Source organism: Eubalaena glacialis, chromosome 20 (assembly GCF_028564815.1).
Source record: "Eubalaena glacialis isolate mEubGla1 chromosome 20, mEubGla1.1.hap2.+ XY, whole genome shotgun sequence".
Classification (NCBI taxonomy): domain Eukaryota; kingdom Metazoa; phylum Chordata; class Mammalia; order Artiodactyla; family Balaenidae; genus Eubalaena; species Eubalaena glacialis.
The window spans coordinates 34,284,667-34,300,638 of NC_083735.1; the positions used below are offsets into that span (position 1 = coordinate 34,284,667).

General features: G+C 52.7%; 1 protein-coding gene across 2 annotated transcripts in view; it reads left to right on the forward strand.

The window, feature by feature from the left end:
• IKBKB (inhibitor of nuclear factor kappa B kinase subunit beta) overlaps nucleotides 1-11,288 on the forward strand; it is a 46,712-nt gene extending 35,424 nt beyond the window's left edge. For both annotated transcript variants that reach the window (XM_061177535.1, XM_061177536.1), the window contains exons 12-22: nucleotides 533-647; nucleotides 1,277-1,400; nucleotides 1,956-2,107; nucleotides 2,266-2,327; nucleotides 3,325-3,434; nucleotides 4,617-4,666; nucleotides 4,752-4,851; nucleotides 5,044-5,191; nucleotides 7,011-7,138; nucleotides 9,282-9,372; nucleotides 10,409-11,288. In XM_061177535.1, the coding sequence (XP_061033518.1) occupies nucleotides 533-647; nucleotides 1,277-1,400; nucleotides 1,956-2,107; nucleotides 2,266-2,327; nucleotides 3,325-3,434; nucleotides 4,617-4,666; nucleotides 4,752-4,851; nucleotides 5,044-5,191; nucleotides 7,011-7,138; nucleotides 9,282-9,372; nucleotides 10,409-10,474 (1,146 nt within the window). In that variant the 3' untranslated portion in view covers nucleotides 10,475-11,288. The remainder of the gene's footprint in view (nucleotides 1-532; nucleotides 648-1,276; nucleotides 1,401-1,955; nucleotides 2,108-2,265; nucleotides 2,328-3,324; nucleotides 3,435-4,616; nucleotides 4,667-4,751; nucleotides 4,852-5,043; nucleotides 5,192-7,010; nucleotides 7,139-9,281; nucleotides 9,373-10,408) is intronic.
• The last annotated feature ends 4,684 nt before the right edge of the window (nucleotides 11,289-15,972 follow it).

The window sequence follows — 15,972 nt, forward strand, 5'->3', positions numbered from 1 at the left end:
GCGCCTGCCTGTTTTGAGGTTGGAATGCGAGATCCCGTGAACCTGATAGGAGATCTGAGTCACCCCACGCTTCACCTGTTCCTTCCAGACCACTGGGAGTGCCTTTCTTTTGCCTTTGCTGCCAAAGTGATGCTTCATTTTTCCGAGTCAACCAAAACTATTTTTGACACACCTCGTGTGTGCACAACCGTGCTGACAGCTGCACAGAAAGAGCTGGAAAGTTAACGCAGGAGAGAGAGTCACTGGACAGTAAAGCAAACCATCTAAGTTGCACAATAAAGACAATCAGAATAAAACAGAACAGAGTAAGTTGTAGATAAGGTTTGCATTCGGGAATAAGTGTAAAAGGAACAGCCAAGGGAAGTAGAGGCCGCGGCCCCTAGGAAAGGCTCGGTGGGCGCCCGACACCTCTGAGGTGTCCCGCTCTCTGAGGACGGTGCTGTCGGGACCCTCTGAAGACTCCCCCCGTTGTTGCTTGAGAAAAGGAGGGGCTGGGTTCACGAGGCCTCATTTTGCTCTTGTCCCTTTGCAGCTGAACGAGGGCCGCACCCTGGACATGGATCTTGTTTTCCTCTTTGACAACAGCAGGGTCGCCTACGAGACCCAGATCTCCCCACGGCCCCAGCCTGAAAGCGTCAGCTGTATCCGTAAGAACAGCGTGATCTTTTAAAAGATAATTACTTACAGTGCGTGGGACGAGGCTGGAGGGAGAGCCCTGGACCGAGGGAGGGGTCCCCCCTGAGAAGATGAGTCCCTCCGGCCCTCAGGCAGCCTTCCTCACTTGCACCCGCGAGGAGTAGCCCAGGTGAAGAGAGGAAAGGACATCCATCTTCAATTAATGTCAACCTCATTTAAACAGAGGACAGACAGTACTGCCCACAGGCCACTGAACTTGACCCACGTGACCATTTTCTTGATTTTTGAAGTCGTCTTCATATTTTAATAATCAATACGTGCACGCGATACCAAAAAATCAAAAAGATTGTACGGTAGGCAGTAACTGCCTCCGTCTCCCCAGCTCCCCAGGGAAACCACTGCTGCCTGACTCCTGGGTCTACCTTCCGGGGTGTTCTGTGCGTCTGTAACTTTTGACGTGCCTGTGCTCTACCAGGGCACAAAAATGTCTGCGACCGTAACCAGGCCCCGCACCCGACACGGTTGTGCAGCAGCAGAGCATCACATAACGGAGCAGTGTAGACGCGCCTGCGAGCTCCGCAGGCAGGAGGCGGTCCGTCGCAGGCGCCGCTCCCTGACGGTCGTGTATGTCTCTGGCCAGTGCAAGAGCCCAAGAGGAGCCTCCCGTTCTTCCAGCTGAGGAAGGTGTGGGGTCAGGTCTGGCACAGCATCCAGGCCCTGAAGGAGGACTGCGGCCGCCTGCAGCAGGGCCAGCGCGCCGCCATGTACGTGCCCGGTGGTTCACCTTCGCTTGCTCAGAGCTGCCCGGTGGCCCGGCCGCAGGACGGTGGCAGAGGCGAGGGCCCGGGGGTGGCCGCTGGGAGGGCGAGCAGGGGAACGCTGGTCTGGAAGGGTGGGACGGAGGGAGGCTCCGTCAGACCCGACCAGGCCGGTGTGGTCGGCGGGCGGCGCAGGGGCGCGGACGGGGTGGGGCTGCCGGACGGAGGGCAGCACCGGGACCGCGGAAGGGCTCGCTGCGGCGTGGGTCGGCCGCCCTCCCCTGACCGTCCTGCCAGGCCGGGCTGACTCCTTCCCCGGGTTGTGGCTGGTTTGGGTCACTTCGTGTGGTACTTGGCCTAATTCCAGTTTGGGAGCGGAACCTCAGCCATTGCCGAGGGCCAGGAGATTGCCGTTATGGTTATAGGTGGCTGCTCTTGTTGTGGTTATGCTAATTATAGCAGGGGCCTGCCGTGGTGTTCGAGGTGCTTTTGTTATTGTCCGGGAAATGGTACTTGGACGCCAGAGACGCCCCACGGTTCTGTTTCTCGGGGCCCCTGCAGGATGAACCTGCTCCGGAACAACAGCTGCCTGTCCAAGATGAAGAATTCCATGGCCTCTATGTCTCAGCAGCTCAAGGCCAAGCTGGATTTCTTTAAAACCAGCATCCAGATTGACCTGGAGAAGTACAGCGAGCAGAAAGAATTTGGGATCAGTGAGTGTGCGCTTTGCGATGAGTCTCGAGAGACCGTCCCTTGCCTCCTCTTTCCGAGGTGTCTTTCGTCCCCTTGCCGTTGAACCGCTTGTTTTCTGTTTTGGTTTGGCGATGTTTTCGTTTTGCTTTTAATTTATTTTCCTTCCCTTTTTTTCCAGCGTCAGACAAGCTGCTGCTGGCCTGGAGGGAGATGGAGCAGGCCGTGGAGCTCTGTGGACGGGTAGGAGGCGCCCTGGGGTCCCCAGCCCGGCCGAGGGCACGAGGCTCTTCACTGCCGTCCTCCCTTTTCTCACTGCGCGCTCGGTCGAGCTTGTATGTCGAAAATGAGATTTTCCTCTCCCAGCTCTCTGCCCTCAGCTAGGACTTGCTGGAAAGGGGGAGAGGCAGGGGGTGGCGGACAGTGCAGGGGGCCCTGCCGTGGCAGGTCCGGGAGCTGCACAGATTGGAGTCAGGATGGCGACGTGAAGTGTCCTCTTTCCACGAGAAGGGGCCTTGGATGAAGGAGCAACACGCCGTCTTGTCGGAGGTTGTCCTAACCTCCTTGGGACACGAAATCCCCAGGAAAGAACGGGTCTAAGGGGCAAGTCTTAGGACAGTGTAAATCAGATGCCACTGAAAAGTGTTGATATGAGGCCAGGGTGTGACGTGGCAGACCTCACACAAATGGAAGACTGTGGACTCCAAGGCTTTTTCCTGGACTTTGTCACCATTTTCCCTGTGAGCTTGGGCAGGGCGTTTCACCTCCATGTCTTAACATCTGTTTCTATAAATCAGTACCGATGTGCCTCCTTAAAGGTGGGTGTCCATCGGCAGTACCTTGTTCAACCACAGGGACACGAGCGCACCTCCAGTCTTGGCACTCGTGGGTGTAATCCCTGAGATAATCGACGAATTTGGAGAAGAGAATGTGCCCTGGCCACTTCTCCACGCCAGGACCAGGCCAGGCCCCGACCTGCTCTGTCTCCTCTCACCCTAACGCAGCCCTTTGAGAGCCTAGTTTACGGTGGAGGAAACTGCAGCACAAGGTCAGGTGACCTGCCCGAGGGCCGCACAGCTGGCAGGTGGCCGACCCCAGGTCTGACTGCAGGGCTCCAAGTCCGTGTCCCTTCTGGCTGGTCAGCTGAGGGTCTGCGGTGGGGCCGGAGGGCTCCCCCGAGAACCCCGTGTCTCAGGAGTTTCTCGCTGCGTCCTTGGCCTCAGCACCGCTCTTCCTTCAGGAGAACGAGGTGAAGCACCTGGTGGAGCGGATGATGGCGCTGCAGACGGACATCGTGGACCTGCAGCGCAGCCCCATGGGCCGGAAGCAGGGCGGGACGCTGGACGACCTGTGAGTGTGTGTGTGCGCGTGCGCATGCGTGTGTGTGAGAGCGCGTTGTGTGAGAGTGAGCCTGTATGGGAATGTGTGTGTCTGTGTGTGAGCGTGTGTCTCTCTTTGTGTGTGTGGGTGTGAGTCGGGCTGGTTCAAGTGCAGTCCCAGTGGAGCCCCACGGGCCCACTCCCCCCGGAGCTTGGCCCCTGGGAGGTCATCTCGGCACGTGCAGAGATGAGCACGGACACACCTCCGTCACTCTGAGCCTCACAGGATAGAGAGGCGCTGTCTGACCTCACAGTTATGGGGACCAGTTCAGATAACGCCCCCAGCGGTGGCTCGTGAACTACGGAGGCTGCCGTCCCAGGAGCCTTTGCTTGACCAAAGTATCAGACGCCAGGGCCGCCCAGCCCACCCTCACTCGGCGTGGCCCAAGGAGCAGAAAGTAGAACAGGGGAGGAGCCTGGCAAGTCTTAGAAGGTGGGATGTGGAAACTTCATCTGAGTCTTGATCAGGAACTTGGCCTTGGCTCCGGGGGCGGGGGGAGGGCAGGGGGGTGCCTAGGCAGAGCAGCCCCGCCTGCAGCCCTGGGAGCGGACAGGAGGGGCAGGTGAGCCTCGGGGCCCCTCAGGAGCTACCTCCTTGGGGCTCAGCCGTGTCCTCTGACGTTTCTACTAGGATTCTTAGGACCAGACGCCGAACATCAGAAATTTAGTTATTTGTAGTCCATATTTTCTCAAGTCATTTAACCCTTTATTCTCCTCTGGTTTTCAAACGAAAGTCACCCCTGAAAATGTCAGCCCGTCTCACTGTGTTAGGGGCACGGGGAGGGCGTCTGTGTCTGCTCCTGGGCTTGAGTTTTCGGGGGCCGCGTTCTCCGGGCTCAGGTCCAGCAACAGACCGCACCCAGAGTCCCGATGGCAGGAGCCGGGCGGGCAGGGAATTCAGAGGAGACTCCTGTCCTGAAGATTCTCACTCGGCCTTGGAGGTGTTTGAGTTTTGATAATGAGGCGAGCCTTCCCTTGTCATGGATTTCACCTGTAACATCACCAGGAACGATCGTTTGCTCCAGTCGGGATGTGCTGCCCGTCTGGCTTCTAGAAATCAGTAGTGCTGCCGGCAGGAGTTGGCCCCCGCGCTTCAGGTGAGCTTGTTGACCTCTGCTCGATGCTGACGAAGCTGCTGTCTCGTGTGTTTCAGAGAAGAGCAGGCGCGGGAGCTTTACCGGAGGCTGAGGGAGAAGCCCCGAGGTGAGTGGGCCACCTCCCGTGTCCCTCGCTACCCGGGCACCAGGCCAGCCCCCCGCGGACCGTGCGACCCCGTCCCTCTTTGCAGACCAGCGAACCGATGGCGACAGTCAGGAAATGGTACGGCTGCTCCTGCAGGCAATCCAAGGCTTTGAGAAGAAAGTGCGAGTGATCTATACGCAGCTCAGGTATCAGGCCGCCTTCCCTCCGGCGGGGCGGAGCGAGGAGGGGCGGCGGGCTGTGTGTGAGGCCTCGCCCACTCACCTGAGCCCCGCGGGACCTCCACCTGCAGCGGCCGAGCGGAGCCTTAACTGCCGGGGCTGCGTCCTGCTTCCTCCGGCCCACGTGCCGCTGGAGCCTGTCATGTTTGTTCTTCACAGCAAGACTGTGGTCTGCAAGCAGAAGGCTCTGGAGCTGCTGCCCAAGGTGGAGGAGGTGGTGCGCTTGATGAGCGAGGACGAGAAGACTGTGGTTCGGCTGCAGGAGAAGCGGCAGAAGGAGCTCTGGAACCTCCTGAAGATCGCTTGTGTGAGTGACGCGCTGCCGGCCCCGCCCACGTACCCGGCGTGGGGGCCGCGGGGCCCCCGCCAGCGCTCGGCTACTGCCGTTCACTTTCCACTTCTCTGCTCCGCGACTCGGTGTGAGTGGGGAGGGGCGAGGTGGGCGCCTGTGTCCTTGTGTTACTTGTGCGTGTGGCGGCTGTGATACATCATCACAGTTATTCTCACGGTCCTGGAGGCCAGAAGGCCGCCCTCAAGGTGTCGGCGGGGCCAGGCTCCCTCTGGAGGCTGGAGGGGAGAATCCCTCCTCCTTCCTCGCCTCGTCTTCGATTTCGGCGGCTCCCAGTACTCCTTGGCTTGTGGCAGCATCCCTCCCGTCTCTGCCTCTGCCTCCACGTGACCCTCTTCTCTGCATCTCTTTTCTGAGTATCTCTTGTAAAAACACTTGTCGCTGGATTCAGGTCCCACCCAGATAGTCCAGGGTGATCTCATCACAGGCTCCTTAGCTACACCTGCAAAGATCCTTTTTCCAGACGAGGTCACACGCCCAGGTTCCTGAAGATCCGCATGCAGCCCCCGCGGTGCGTGCCCGTGTGGCCTGAGCCGTGCCTGTGCCGTGCAGCACTCAGCCCGCACTTTCTGTGCCCGCCGTCCCAGCGTAGCTGCGATCCCACTGAGTGTCGCTCAGAGAGAACCCTCAGCACAAAAGAGAGCCCCGGACAGAGAAGGGAGACGAGCCGGGTAAAAGCCGTGTCTTGGAAGCGAGCTGGTGGGACAGACCCCGCCGCCGTGAGGGCTGCAGGGAAGTTGAGGAGGTGACAGCAGAGCGACTTGGTCACGGATCAGGGGAGCACGGCTGCATAAGGTGGAGTGGCCGCCGCAGGCTGGGGCGTCAGAACACCTCGGTCTCCTTCTGTCCCGCGGATGGTCCGAGTCACAGAAAGTCACTTAGGACCTTTGTGTGTCTGTCTTCTACTTGGAAAGAGTAAACACACCTTCCTTCTAATTTCCTTGTAAGAGTTTGTTAAGCGACCCAACTAATGAAATAGAGCCCTCAGATCTGTCTGTATTTAGAATCTTTTTTTTTTAAATATAAATTTATTTATTTATTTATTTATTTTGGGCTGCGTTGGGTCTTTGTTGCTGCGCGCGGGCTTTCTCTAGTTGCGGCGAGCAGGGGCTACTCTTTGTTGCGGTGCACAGGCTCTAGGCGCACGGGCTTCAGTAGTTGTGGCACGTGGGCTCAGTAGTTGTGGCTCGCGGGCTCTAGAGTGCAGGCTCAGTGTTTGTGGCGTACAGGCTTAGTTGCCCCGCAGCATGTGGGATCTTCCCGGACCAAGGATCAAACCCGTGTCCCCTGCATTGGCAGGCGAATTCTTAACCACTGCGCCGCCAGGGAAGCCCCTAGAAACTTTTACCAAAAAGCACACCTATAGATATAGAAACAGTTTCTAAACTGAAATGCAAACCATCAAATAGCGATGTTGACCTACCTCTCCAGGAAGAGCCTGTGTCTCATGGCCAGTTGTCTCATGAGAAAATACCCTGGTGTGGTGACTGGGACTTACCTGGCGGTCCAGTGGTTAAAGACTTCACCTTCCAATGCAGGGGTGTGGGTTCGATCCCTTGTCGGGGAGCGAAAATCCCACGTGCCTCTCAGCCAAAAAACCAAAACATAAAAAACAGAAGCAATATTGTAACAAATTCAATATAGACTTTAGAAAGGGTCCACATCGAAAAAAAAAAAAAAAAACTTGAAAAAGAGAAAATACCCTGGTGTGAATGCAAAATTTGAAACATCTGTTTGCTCCAAAACTGCTGACTCTCCTCCTGGTTTTGTCATCTAGAGCAAGGTCCGAGGTCCCGTCAGCGGAAGCCCGGAGAGCATGAACACGTCCCGCCTGAGCCAGCCCAGCCGGCTGCTGTCGCAGCCTTGCACAGCCCCTGACAGCTTACCCGAGGCCGCCAAGAAGAGGTGCGCCCCGATCGCTGCGCCCAGTGCAAGAGTCAGGGGCGCGTCGGTCACCCGTCGGCGGGTCTGTGCGTGTTCCTCGGTGTTTGTTCCCTTTGCCGGGTGCTGTGGGGACAGATGTGGCGTTCTGCTCTCAGAGCTCCTCCTGACTTGCCGACTAAGGCTTCCTCGTCTGAGGTCGGGTTGCTTGTTGCTGGATGGGAGCCTTGGAAGTGCTGGCCAGTCCCCGCTGCCCGCGAGTCCGCCCATCGCGGTCTGCTCATAGAACCAGGTCCCTGCGGGCGCGCCCTGGCCTCCACGCCTGAGTCGCGTGTCACTGGTCCCTCCCGTGGCCTCTCCCTGCCCCACTCATCACCTGCACCCCTGCCGCAGAGCTGGGAGTAGAGCCCCAGAGCCCTTCTGGCGAACTTTTCCCTCTCTGCTTCCCCCCCTAGTGCTGCCTCCAGGCCCCTCTGGTCAAATCAGTCTTCACAGGAGACCATTTTGATCGAGTTATTCCTCAAGTTATTTAGGGACCAGCCACGGCTTCCTGCTGCCTTGGGGTCCAAGCCTGAGCCTTCTCAGGCCTTCAAGCCACCTCTCCATTCTGACCCACTGCTCCCAGGCAGACTCTGGCTCTGCCATCAGGGGTCTTAAAGTCTGGTCCAGACCAGCAGCATCGGCAGGTTCTGGGTACTTGCCAGAAATGCAGATTCGGGACCAGGAGCTCGGGGTGGGGCCGAGCAGTCCTGTTTAACCAGCCCTGGCTGACCCTCCCGCACCCTGAAGTTCCAGAACCGCGGCTCCGCTGACACCTTTCCCCAAAGCCATCCTCCCTCTGCGCCCACCTCCTCCACGGCCCTGACACACGAGCACAGGGCTCCTTCTCCTCCTGGACATGGTTAAGATCGGTTCCTGTGGGCACATCTATAGAAGAGAAAATAGACTAATGATTGCCGAGGGCAGGGGGCGGAGCAGGGAATGGGGAGTGACTGACGACAGGTACAAGGTTTCTTCTTGGGTGATGAAAACGTTCCAAAACTGGATTACCAGGATGGTTGCACAACTCCATAAATGTACTCGAACTATGGAATTGTGCACCTTAAATGGGCGAACTTTATGGTTTGTAAATTTATCTCAATACGGCTGTTTTAAAAAAATCCTGTTCCTGTACTTGGGGGGTTTGTAGCCTGTACTGTTTTGGATTTTTTATTTTTTTAATTTTTTTTGCCGCTTGGCTGGCGGGATCTTAGTTCCCTGACCAGGGATTGAACCCGGGTCCTCAGCAGTGAAAGCACAGAGTCCTAACCACTGGACCACCAGGGAAGTCCCTGTTTTGGATTCTTAATTCTCTCCCCAGCTTACTGTTAGCTCCTTGAGGATGGTAACCAGGTCCCGCGCCTCTCACAGGGCCTCTGGGGCTGGCCCGGAGCCTGGAGCCTGGTTAGTAGCCCATGGATGAGTCTGGGCAGCGCTGTGCTCTGTTCCTTCCATCAGTGCCCCCTTCGCAGTGAGAGGAGGGGATCGAGGGCCCTTCCTCCTGGATTTGTCACTCTCTTTCCATGAGATCCTCAAAGCTCTGGAGAAGTCGTCCCGGGGGCACAGGCCGCTGTCTGTGTCTCCACGCCCTCGAGCCAAGGTTAGAAAGGACAGTTGGCGCGCTCTGCTCTCCTGTTTCCCACCGCGGCCGGTTCTCAGGGGGACATGTGCATTTCTCATCAGAGAGAAGGAGAGAGCGCAGTAAACAAATCAGTTCCCAGAACTTGCTTCCCCCAGATCTCAACGAGCTGGGGACATCTGGGGAAACTGCATGGTGTGTATATTTTTGTCCATTTTAAAAAGTGGAAAACAGGTGATTTGGGAGAGATCTTCAGATTGTGGCAGTTTGGAGAGAATCTAGTTAAGTCAGAAAGAGCTTTGTTATTAAGCCGGATCGCTGCTTTTCCACGTTGTGAACAGTGGTGCTCGTAGCTGGATTCAAGCTTCTGTAACAGCACTTAACTAGACGGATGAAATCACTTAGGCAATAACACGGTGTTTTAAGACACTCAGCCTCAGAATAATTATTTAATTTTTAAAATCTTTCCAGAAGCTCTTTAGTATATTTGCAAACACTTTTGAAAAGTTAACATTGACCACGTTCTAATAATTCAATCATTTTTCTTAGTGAAGACCTCGTGGCTGAAGCACACACCCTGTGCACCCAGCTGGAAAACGCCCTACAGGACACCATGAAGGAGCAGGACCAGAGCTTAAGGGTAATGGCCCGTGGGAACCCCCGCTGCTCCACGTCCTTTCTTTCTGCAGCAAACGAGAAAAAGCAGATCGAAAGGCGATGCCGTGCTTCCTCGATCTCAGTGTACTCTTAGGATTTTCTAGTACATACTTCTTATTCACCGTGATAGCAATGCTGACGACTGTTGAATGTGTGCAGGTACTTTATGTGCATTACCTCATTTCATCCTTGCTACACTTGATCCTTGCGAAGAAGGTAGCATCATTGTGAGAAGGCCTCTCCCCTGCAGCGCCTTCTGTACCATTGCCGGGCATCTGTGTGTGGGGTGCAGTGCTGGGCTCTGGGAACAAAGCAAGAGCCCATCACCACCCCGCCTCTCAGGGACTCGGGGCTTAGCAGTCCTAGTTATAGGGAAGCTGACCTAAAGAAAAACGAGTCCAGATGCAGGTACGTTGAGACAAAGCTGAAATTGCTGAGAGGATGCTAAATCATTCGCTTGGCTCTTTGGCCTTTTCCTGCCGATACAGTCACATGCTAACGTCTCCGGAACTTCTTATTTTGGGGAAGAATCGGAGGGGATACTGCTCATTGTAACCACTTCTTATTTATTCAAGTGTCCTTCTCTGGTTTGGGGCTTTCTGTCTCTTCTTGCTGTTCTTCCTCCTCCGAGCCGTGTATATTTCGATCCTTTCACTGCCCGTTTGCACTTCTGCCAGAGGAAAAGGAAGTCTGACCAGGCCATTTCACCTGGCGCGGTTGGAGGTCGAGAGCTGAGATTAGCCCAGGGTACCAGCTGCCCGCAGTGAGCGTGAGTTGGTGCTGTGAGCTGCAGTAATAATACTTAAATCGCCTTCCCGGAATCTCAGGGCTCCAAGCCCATCCGAAGAAAAGCTCCGGCACGGTTTTGCAGACATAGCTCTAGCTCAGGGGTACCCTGCAGAAACAAGACTGTCTTAACGAGAGGCATTTAATTTCCTTCTGAACGGTGCTGGTTGCCTCCCGAAGAAGGCAGATGTCTGGGTGGCCTCGGTGTCTTTAACGTGCCCGTTGACTTTCAGTCTCTAGACTGGAGCTGGTTGCAGTCGGGGGACGAGGAGCAGCGCAGCCTGCAGCGGGCCTCCTGATGGTGGGCGGCCCCGACCCCGCTGGGCTGCCCGGCCCGAGGCCCCCGGGGCCCCGCTGCATCGCGCCTGGTGTCCTCGGCACCCAGACGGAGACCTCGCTTCCCCAGCAGCCATGACCGTCGCCGTGGACCGAGGGTGCAGCCCTCCGTGGCAGTGCCAGCAGCTTGTCTGCACGCCGGACGTCCTCCGCCACAGAGGCCCAGCAGACGTGGATGCCGAGCACGGCGTCTGGGGAGATGGAGCCACGGCAGCCGCTGCCTCTGCGCGGAGACAAGTGCTCCAAGTACGGTGGCTCCACAGACCACTGGCCACACGTCTAACTGACTTTTAGGACAAAGTGTGAACGGCACTTGGTGCTAGCTGTGCTCTCCTGACCCCTCCTGATCTCCAGAGGCCTCATCCACCTGTCTTCACAACTAAGGTTTCATCGGGATCCGGCTTCTCTCGAAACCGTGGCTTCGGCCCGGCCCGGTCCTCCCTCCTCTTCTGATTTCACGGCTGCTAGTGTTTTCCTTCTGCCTACGGCCTTGGGCCAGGTTGGGTGAGTGCTGCTTTCCCCGTCCGGAGTCTCTCCAGCCAGAGTGAGTCGCTGGTGCCAGGAGGGGAGAGCATCTCCCTTCCTGTGGGTCCCAAAGAGTCCCCGGGAGCAAGCTGCCATGGAGAAGAAGGAAAGAAGAGGAAGGTGTCTGTCAACCACCGGCTTGCTGACCCCTGTGCCCACACCCCCTGCCCCTGGGTGTGGCGGGGTGGACGGGGCAGTTCCCATCCCTCGTATCATCCAGCGGTATTATTAAATGGATTTATATTTTAAAAACAGATTCTCTATTTTGTAACATGACTCAAATCCCACAGTCTATTTTTATAATACCTCTGGTTGGGACTTCTGAACTCAAAGTCCAACTTTAATGGAAAGTTTTATGAAATTGAATGGTGCCTGATCAAACAGTGCCAGAGCACCAGCACTGCCTCTTTGACATTTCACAAAAGCTGCTCCTTCCTATAACAGCAGGAAAGCAAAGTGAGTTCACATGATAACAAACAGGCAAGTTTGGTTGGAGAAGAAAGTGGGATGAGAAAAGTTTCACAGAGTGCCTTCCATGGAGGCGGTACAGTGGGTTCTGTGTCAGGGAAGTTTGGGAAATGCTTCATGCTTTAACTGCCTCTTGGAGATTCACCTTGTGCACTGGTTTATTAAAGAATCTGAAAGATCTATAATAATAAACTGGCTTAAATCTGCCTAAATCCACTGTTTACCCAACTCATTTGACAGTAGAGCCTTTTTTTTTCTCCCGGGTGCATGTAACATTGATTAACGTCCCAAAGAACTGAGTTTGATAAAGCGTGATTTTGGAAACACCGGTGAGGAGCACAGTGGGACATTATACCAGAAAGGTAGGCTGGGACGGGGTCAGATTAAGGAGGGAATGAATGTGGAGTTAAGAGTCAGGGGCTGATTTTATAGGCAGTTGGGAGCCACTGAAGAATTTTGAGCAAGGAAGGACATCACCAAAGCTAATGTTTAAAACGAGTGATGTAACTGGAATATGCTAATTGGTTGAAAAAGTGAAAATTCTGGAGGTAGGACTTCCACTTCCAAAAGGTGGAGCAGATGTACTTTTTTCCTACTCCTCCTACTAGTACAGCTGAGATCCTTGGACGTTATTTATAAACAGATAAGAAGACCCCAAAAGGCAGTGAGAAGGAAGCAGACCAGCTAGGGACCTTGGCCCTGAGCGGTGATGTGGTGGTGAGTTCCCTGGGTTTTCCTCTTGCCTCCTGTGTCCCTGACAGAGGCTGGAGATGCCGACCAATGGCACAAACAAAGAAGCTGCTCTCCAACTCTGTTAGATTCCTAGGTCTGCTGTAACAAATCACCACAAACTACGTGGCTTAAAACAGACATTTATTCTCACAGGTCTGGATACCGAAGTCTGAGATCAAGTCCTCCAAAGTCCCTAGGGGAGATTCTGTTCCTTGCTTCTTCCAGCTTCTGGTGGGTCCAGGAGATCCTTGACTTGGTGGCTGCATCTCTGCCTCTGTGGTCACATTGCCACCTCTTTTTCTATCTGTCAAATCTCCCCTGTGTACCTTTCATAAAAAACCCTCGTGATTGAATTTAGGGCTGATCTGGATAATCCAAGATAAGTGCCTAAGAGGCACATAATTTGATCAAGACCCTTAATTCGATCTCATGTTTTACAATATAAGGCGATATTTATAGATTCTGGGGATTAGGATGTGGACATTTCTTCCTGGGGGGCCACCATTGAACCCACTACAGTCCACCATCTAGCCCCCCAAAATTCACATTCGTCCCACATGCAAAATACATTCACCCCATCCCGAAAAGTCTCAACCCACTACAGAATCAACACTAAGACCAAAATCTAAATATCAGCTCAGAAGTCTTGAATCTCATCATCTACATCAGGTTTGGCAGGCTCTGGGCATGATCCATCCTGTGACAAAATCCCTCCATCTGTGGGCCTGTGAAACTAGAAAACAATTCATCTGCTTCCAAAATACAATGGCGAGATAGGCATGTGATAGACATTCCCATTCCAAAGGGGAGAAATTGGAAGGAATAAAGGAGTCACTAGCCCGAAGCAAGTTTGAAATCTACCAGGGTAAATTCCATTAGGTTTCAAGTCCTGAGAATCATTTTCTGTCACTTGAGGCTCTGTCCACTGAACCCAAGGCAGCTTCATAGGCCTCTGCCTCTGCACCCACTGCCTCTGTAACTGCTCTTCCAGTCTCTTCCTTTGCACCCATGGCTCTGCCCTCAGAGTCATTCCTCCTTTGTCTTGACAGCTAGCACATGTTTACAACCAAGTAACTCTGTCAACCATTTCCTGGCTCTTGAGTTTTAGAAGTTCAACAGACTCATTCCATCCTCTCTCTGTCCTTTTCAGACCAAGCTTGTTTCTGCTGATATAACATTCTTAATAATCTTGTGGGTCTCCTGTGTATGTCATGGGAGTCCACACGTCTTTCTTGGATAACTCCACTTCTATTCCTGGCTTCTGCTGAGATGAGTGAGTGGGTCTGTGAGTCACACAAATAATCTCTTCAGCAAAAGGTTGTCCAGCTGCACTCTTGGACTTCTCTCCAACAGTGAGTTTTTTAATTTTAGCATCCTTTGCAATATGGATAGATGGAGAATCTCCTAAATCATCAAATGCTGCTGCTTTTCTTCTTAACAGTTCTTTCTTCAATTTATTTCTTTTGTCTTGCATTTTACTGTAAGCAGCAAGGAGAAATCACACTGCACCTTCAACACTTTGCTTGGAAACCTCTGCAATAAAATACACAAGTTCATTGCCTACAAGTTCCGCTGTCCACATAATGGTAGAACACAATGGCAGAGCCAAGTAACATTCACATCTACCGACATTCTGTTCATGATGATGTATGTATTCTCTGAGACATTAGAAACTTTTTCTACCATGCTTCTCACTTTCTGAGCCCTCATCATCAATTTCTTTAATACTCATTTATACCAATAGTCTGTTTAAGGCAACCTAGGCTTTTCCTCTCATGCATCTCAGAATTCTAGCATCTAACCATTATATAATTTGAAAGCCATTTCCACAGTTTTAGAGTTTTTTAACAGTAGCACCTCACTTTCCAGTACCAAACTATAACAAGTTGCCACGAACTGGGTGGCTTAAAACAACAGATATGTGTTCTCTCACAGTTCTGGAGGCCAGAACTCTGAAATCAGGATGCTGGCAGGACTGTGCTCCCTCCAGAAGTTGTAGGGGAGATATGTTCCTTTCCTTTTCCAGCTGCTGGCGGCTCCAGGTGGTCCTTGGCTTGTGGCTACATCTATTCAGTTTCTGCCAATGTGATCATATTGCCTTCTCTTCTATCCGTCAAATCTCCCCTGTGCATCTCTTATAAGGACACTTGTCATTAGATTTAGAGCCAATCCAGATAACCTAGGGTGAGTTCCTCCTCTCAAAGTCCTTAAATGAATCACATATTTTGCCGTATAAGGTAATGTTCACAGGTTCTGGGAACTAGGACATGGACATGCCTTTAGGGGTGTGCACCCAACTCACTACATCAGGTGAAGGGTCAGGACGGGGCAGCCTCACAAAACAGGAGAAATGTAAATGATAACCACTCTATGGCAGCCGAACATCACAAAACATACTGCCCCACCCCTGCTTGCAAAGACCAAGGGGGAAACTTAAACTTCCACACACATCAGGCCATAATTAAGTGCCCCACTGGAGTGATGGGGTGAGGAACTGGGACTTTCATTGATGCTGGACAGTAACAAGGCCTCTCCTGCTGGTATCAGGGGAGACCACGTGGGGAATGCCCAGCAGGAACGAGGCGTTCCTGCCCCCAGGTGACAGCAGACCTACTGGGGAGCCGGGACTCCTCTTGCCACCCAACAGTGAGGAAGAGCCCTTCCCACTCGGGAAGCCTGGGCTTCCACTCCCACTTGGTGGTGATGAGATAGCACCCTGCTTCCCCCACTGGATATCAGAGGAGGCTTGCTAAGACAGGAATTAAATGAAAGCCAGAGTCTCATAACCTGAGACTCAGATGTCCAGGTCTTATTCCAAAATCACTCATCATACCAAGAGTTGGGAAACCTCAACTGAGAAAAGGTAACCCAACAGACGCAGACACCCAAGTGGCAGAGATTTAGAATTATCTGAAAAGGATTTCAAAGCAGCCATCATTTAAACATGCTTCAAACAATAATTATGAACTAGCTTGAAACAAACAAACAAAAAATAGAAAGTCTCAGCAAAGAAACAGAAGATGTAAAGAAGAACCAAGTGGAAATTTTAGGACTGAAAAATACATGAAGTAAAATAAATGAAGTAAAAATATCAGTGGATAGGCTCAGCAGTAGAATGGAGGGGAACAAATCAGTGAACTTGAAAATAGAACGATAGAAATTTCTCAATCAGAACAACAGAGAGAAAACATTGGGAAAAAACAACAACAGAGCCTCAAAGGCCTGTGGGGCTATAACAAAAGAGCTAATATTTATGTCATCTAAGTCCCAAAAAGGAGAGCAGAAAAGAGGTGTAGCTGAAAAGTATTCAAAGAATGAATACGTGTAAATCCTTCAAATTTGGCAAAAAATATAAACCTGTATATTCAAGAAGCTGAGCAAACCCCAAACAGGATAAACTCTCACAAAGAAAGAGATGTATATGAAGACACATACAGTCAAACCCCTAAAAACTAAAGATAAAGGGAAAAAAATGTGTAAAACTACAAGAGATACACCTTAGTTATGGGGGGTGGGAAACTATTTGAATGATAGCAGATTTCTCATCAGAAACCATGGAAGTCGAAGAAGTGGCACATTTTTCAGGTTCTGGTAGAAAAGAACTGTCAACCCAAAATCCTGTGTCCAGCTAAAATATACTAGAGGCATATTCAGGAATGCCTTCTGAATGAAGGGGGAAGTCACGACATTCTCAAATCAAAGAAAATGAAGAGAATTTGTAGCCAGTAGACACACC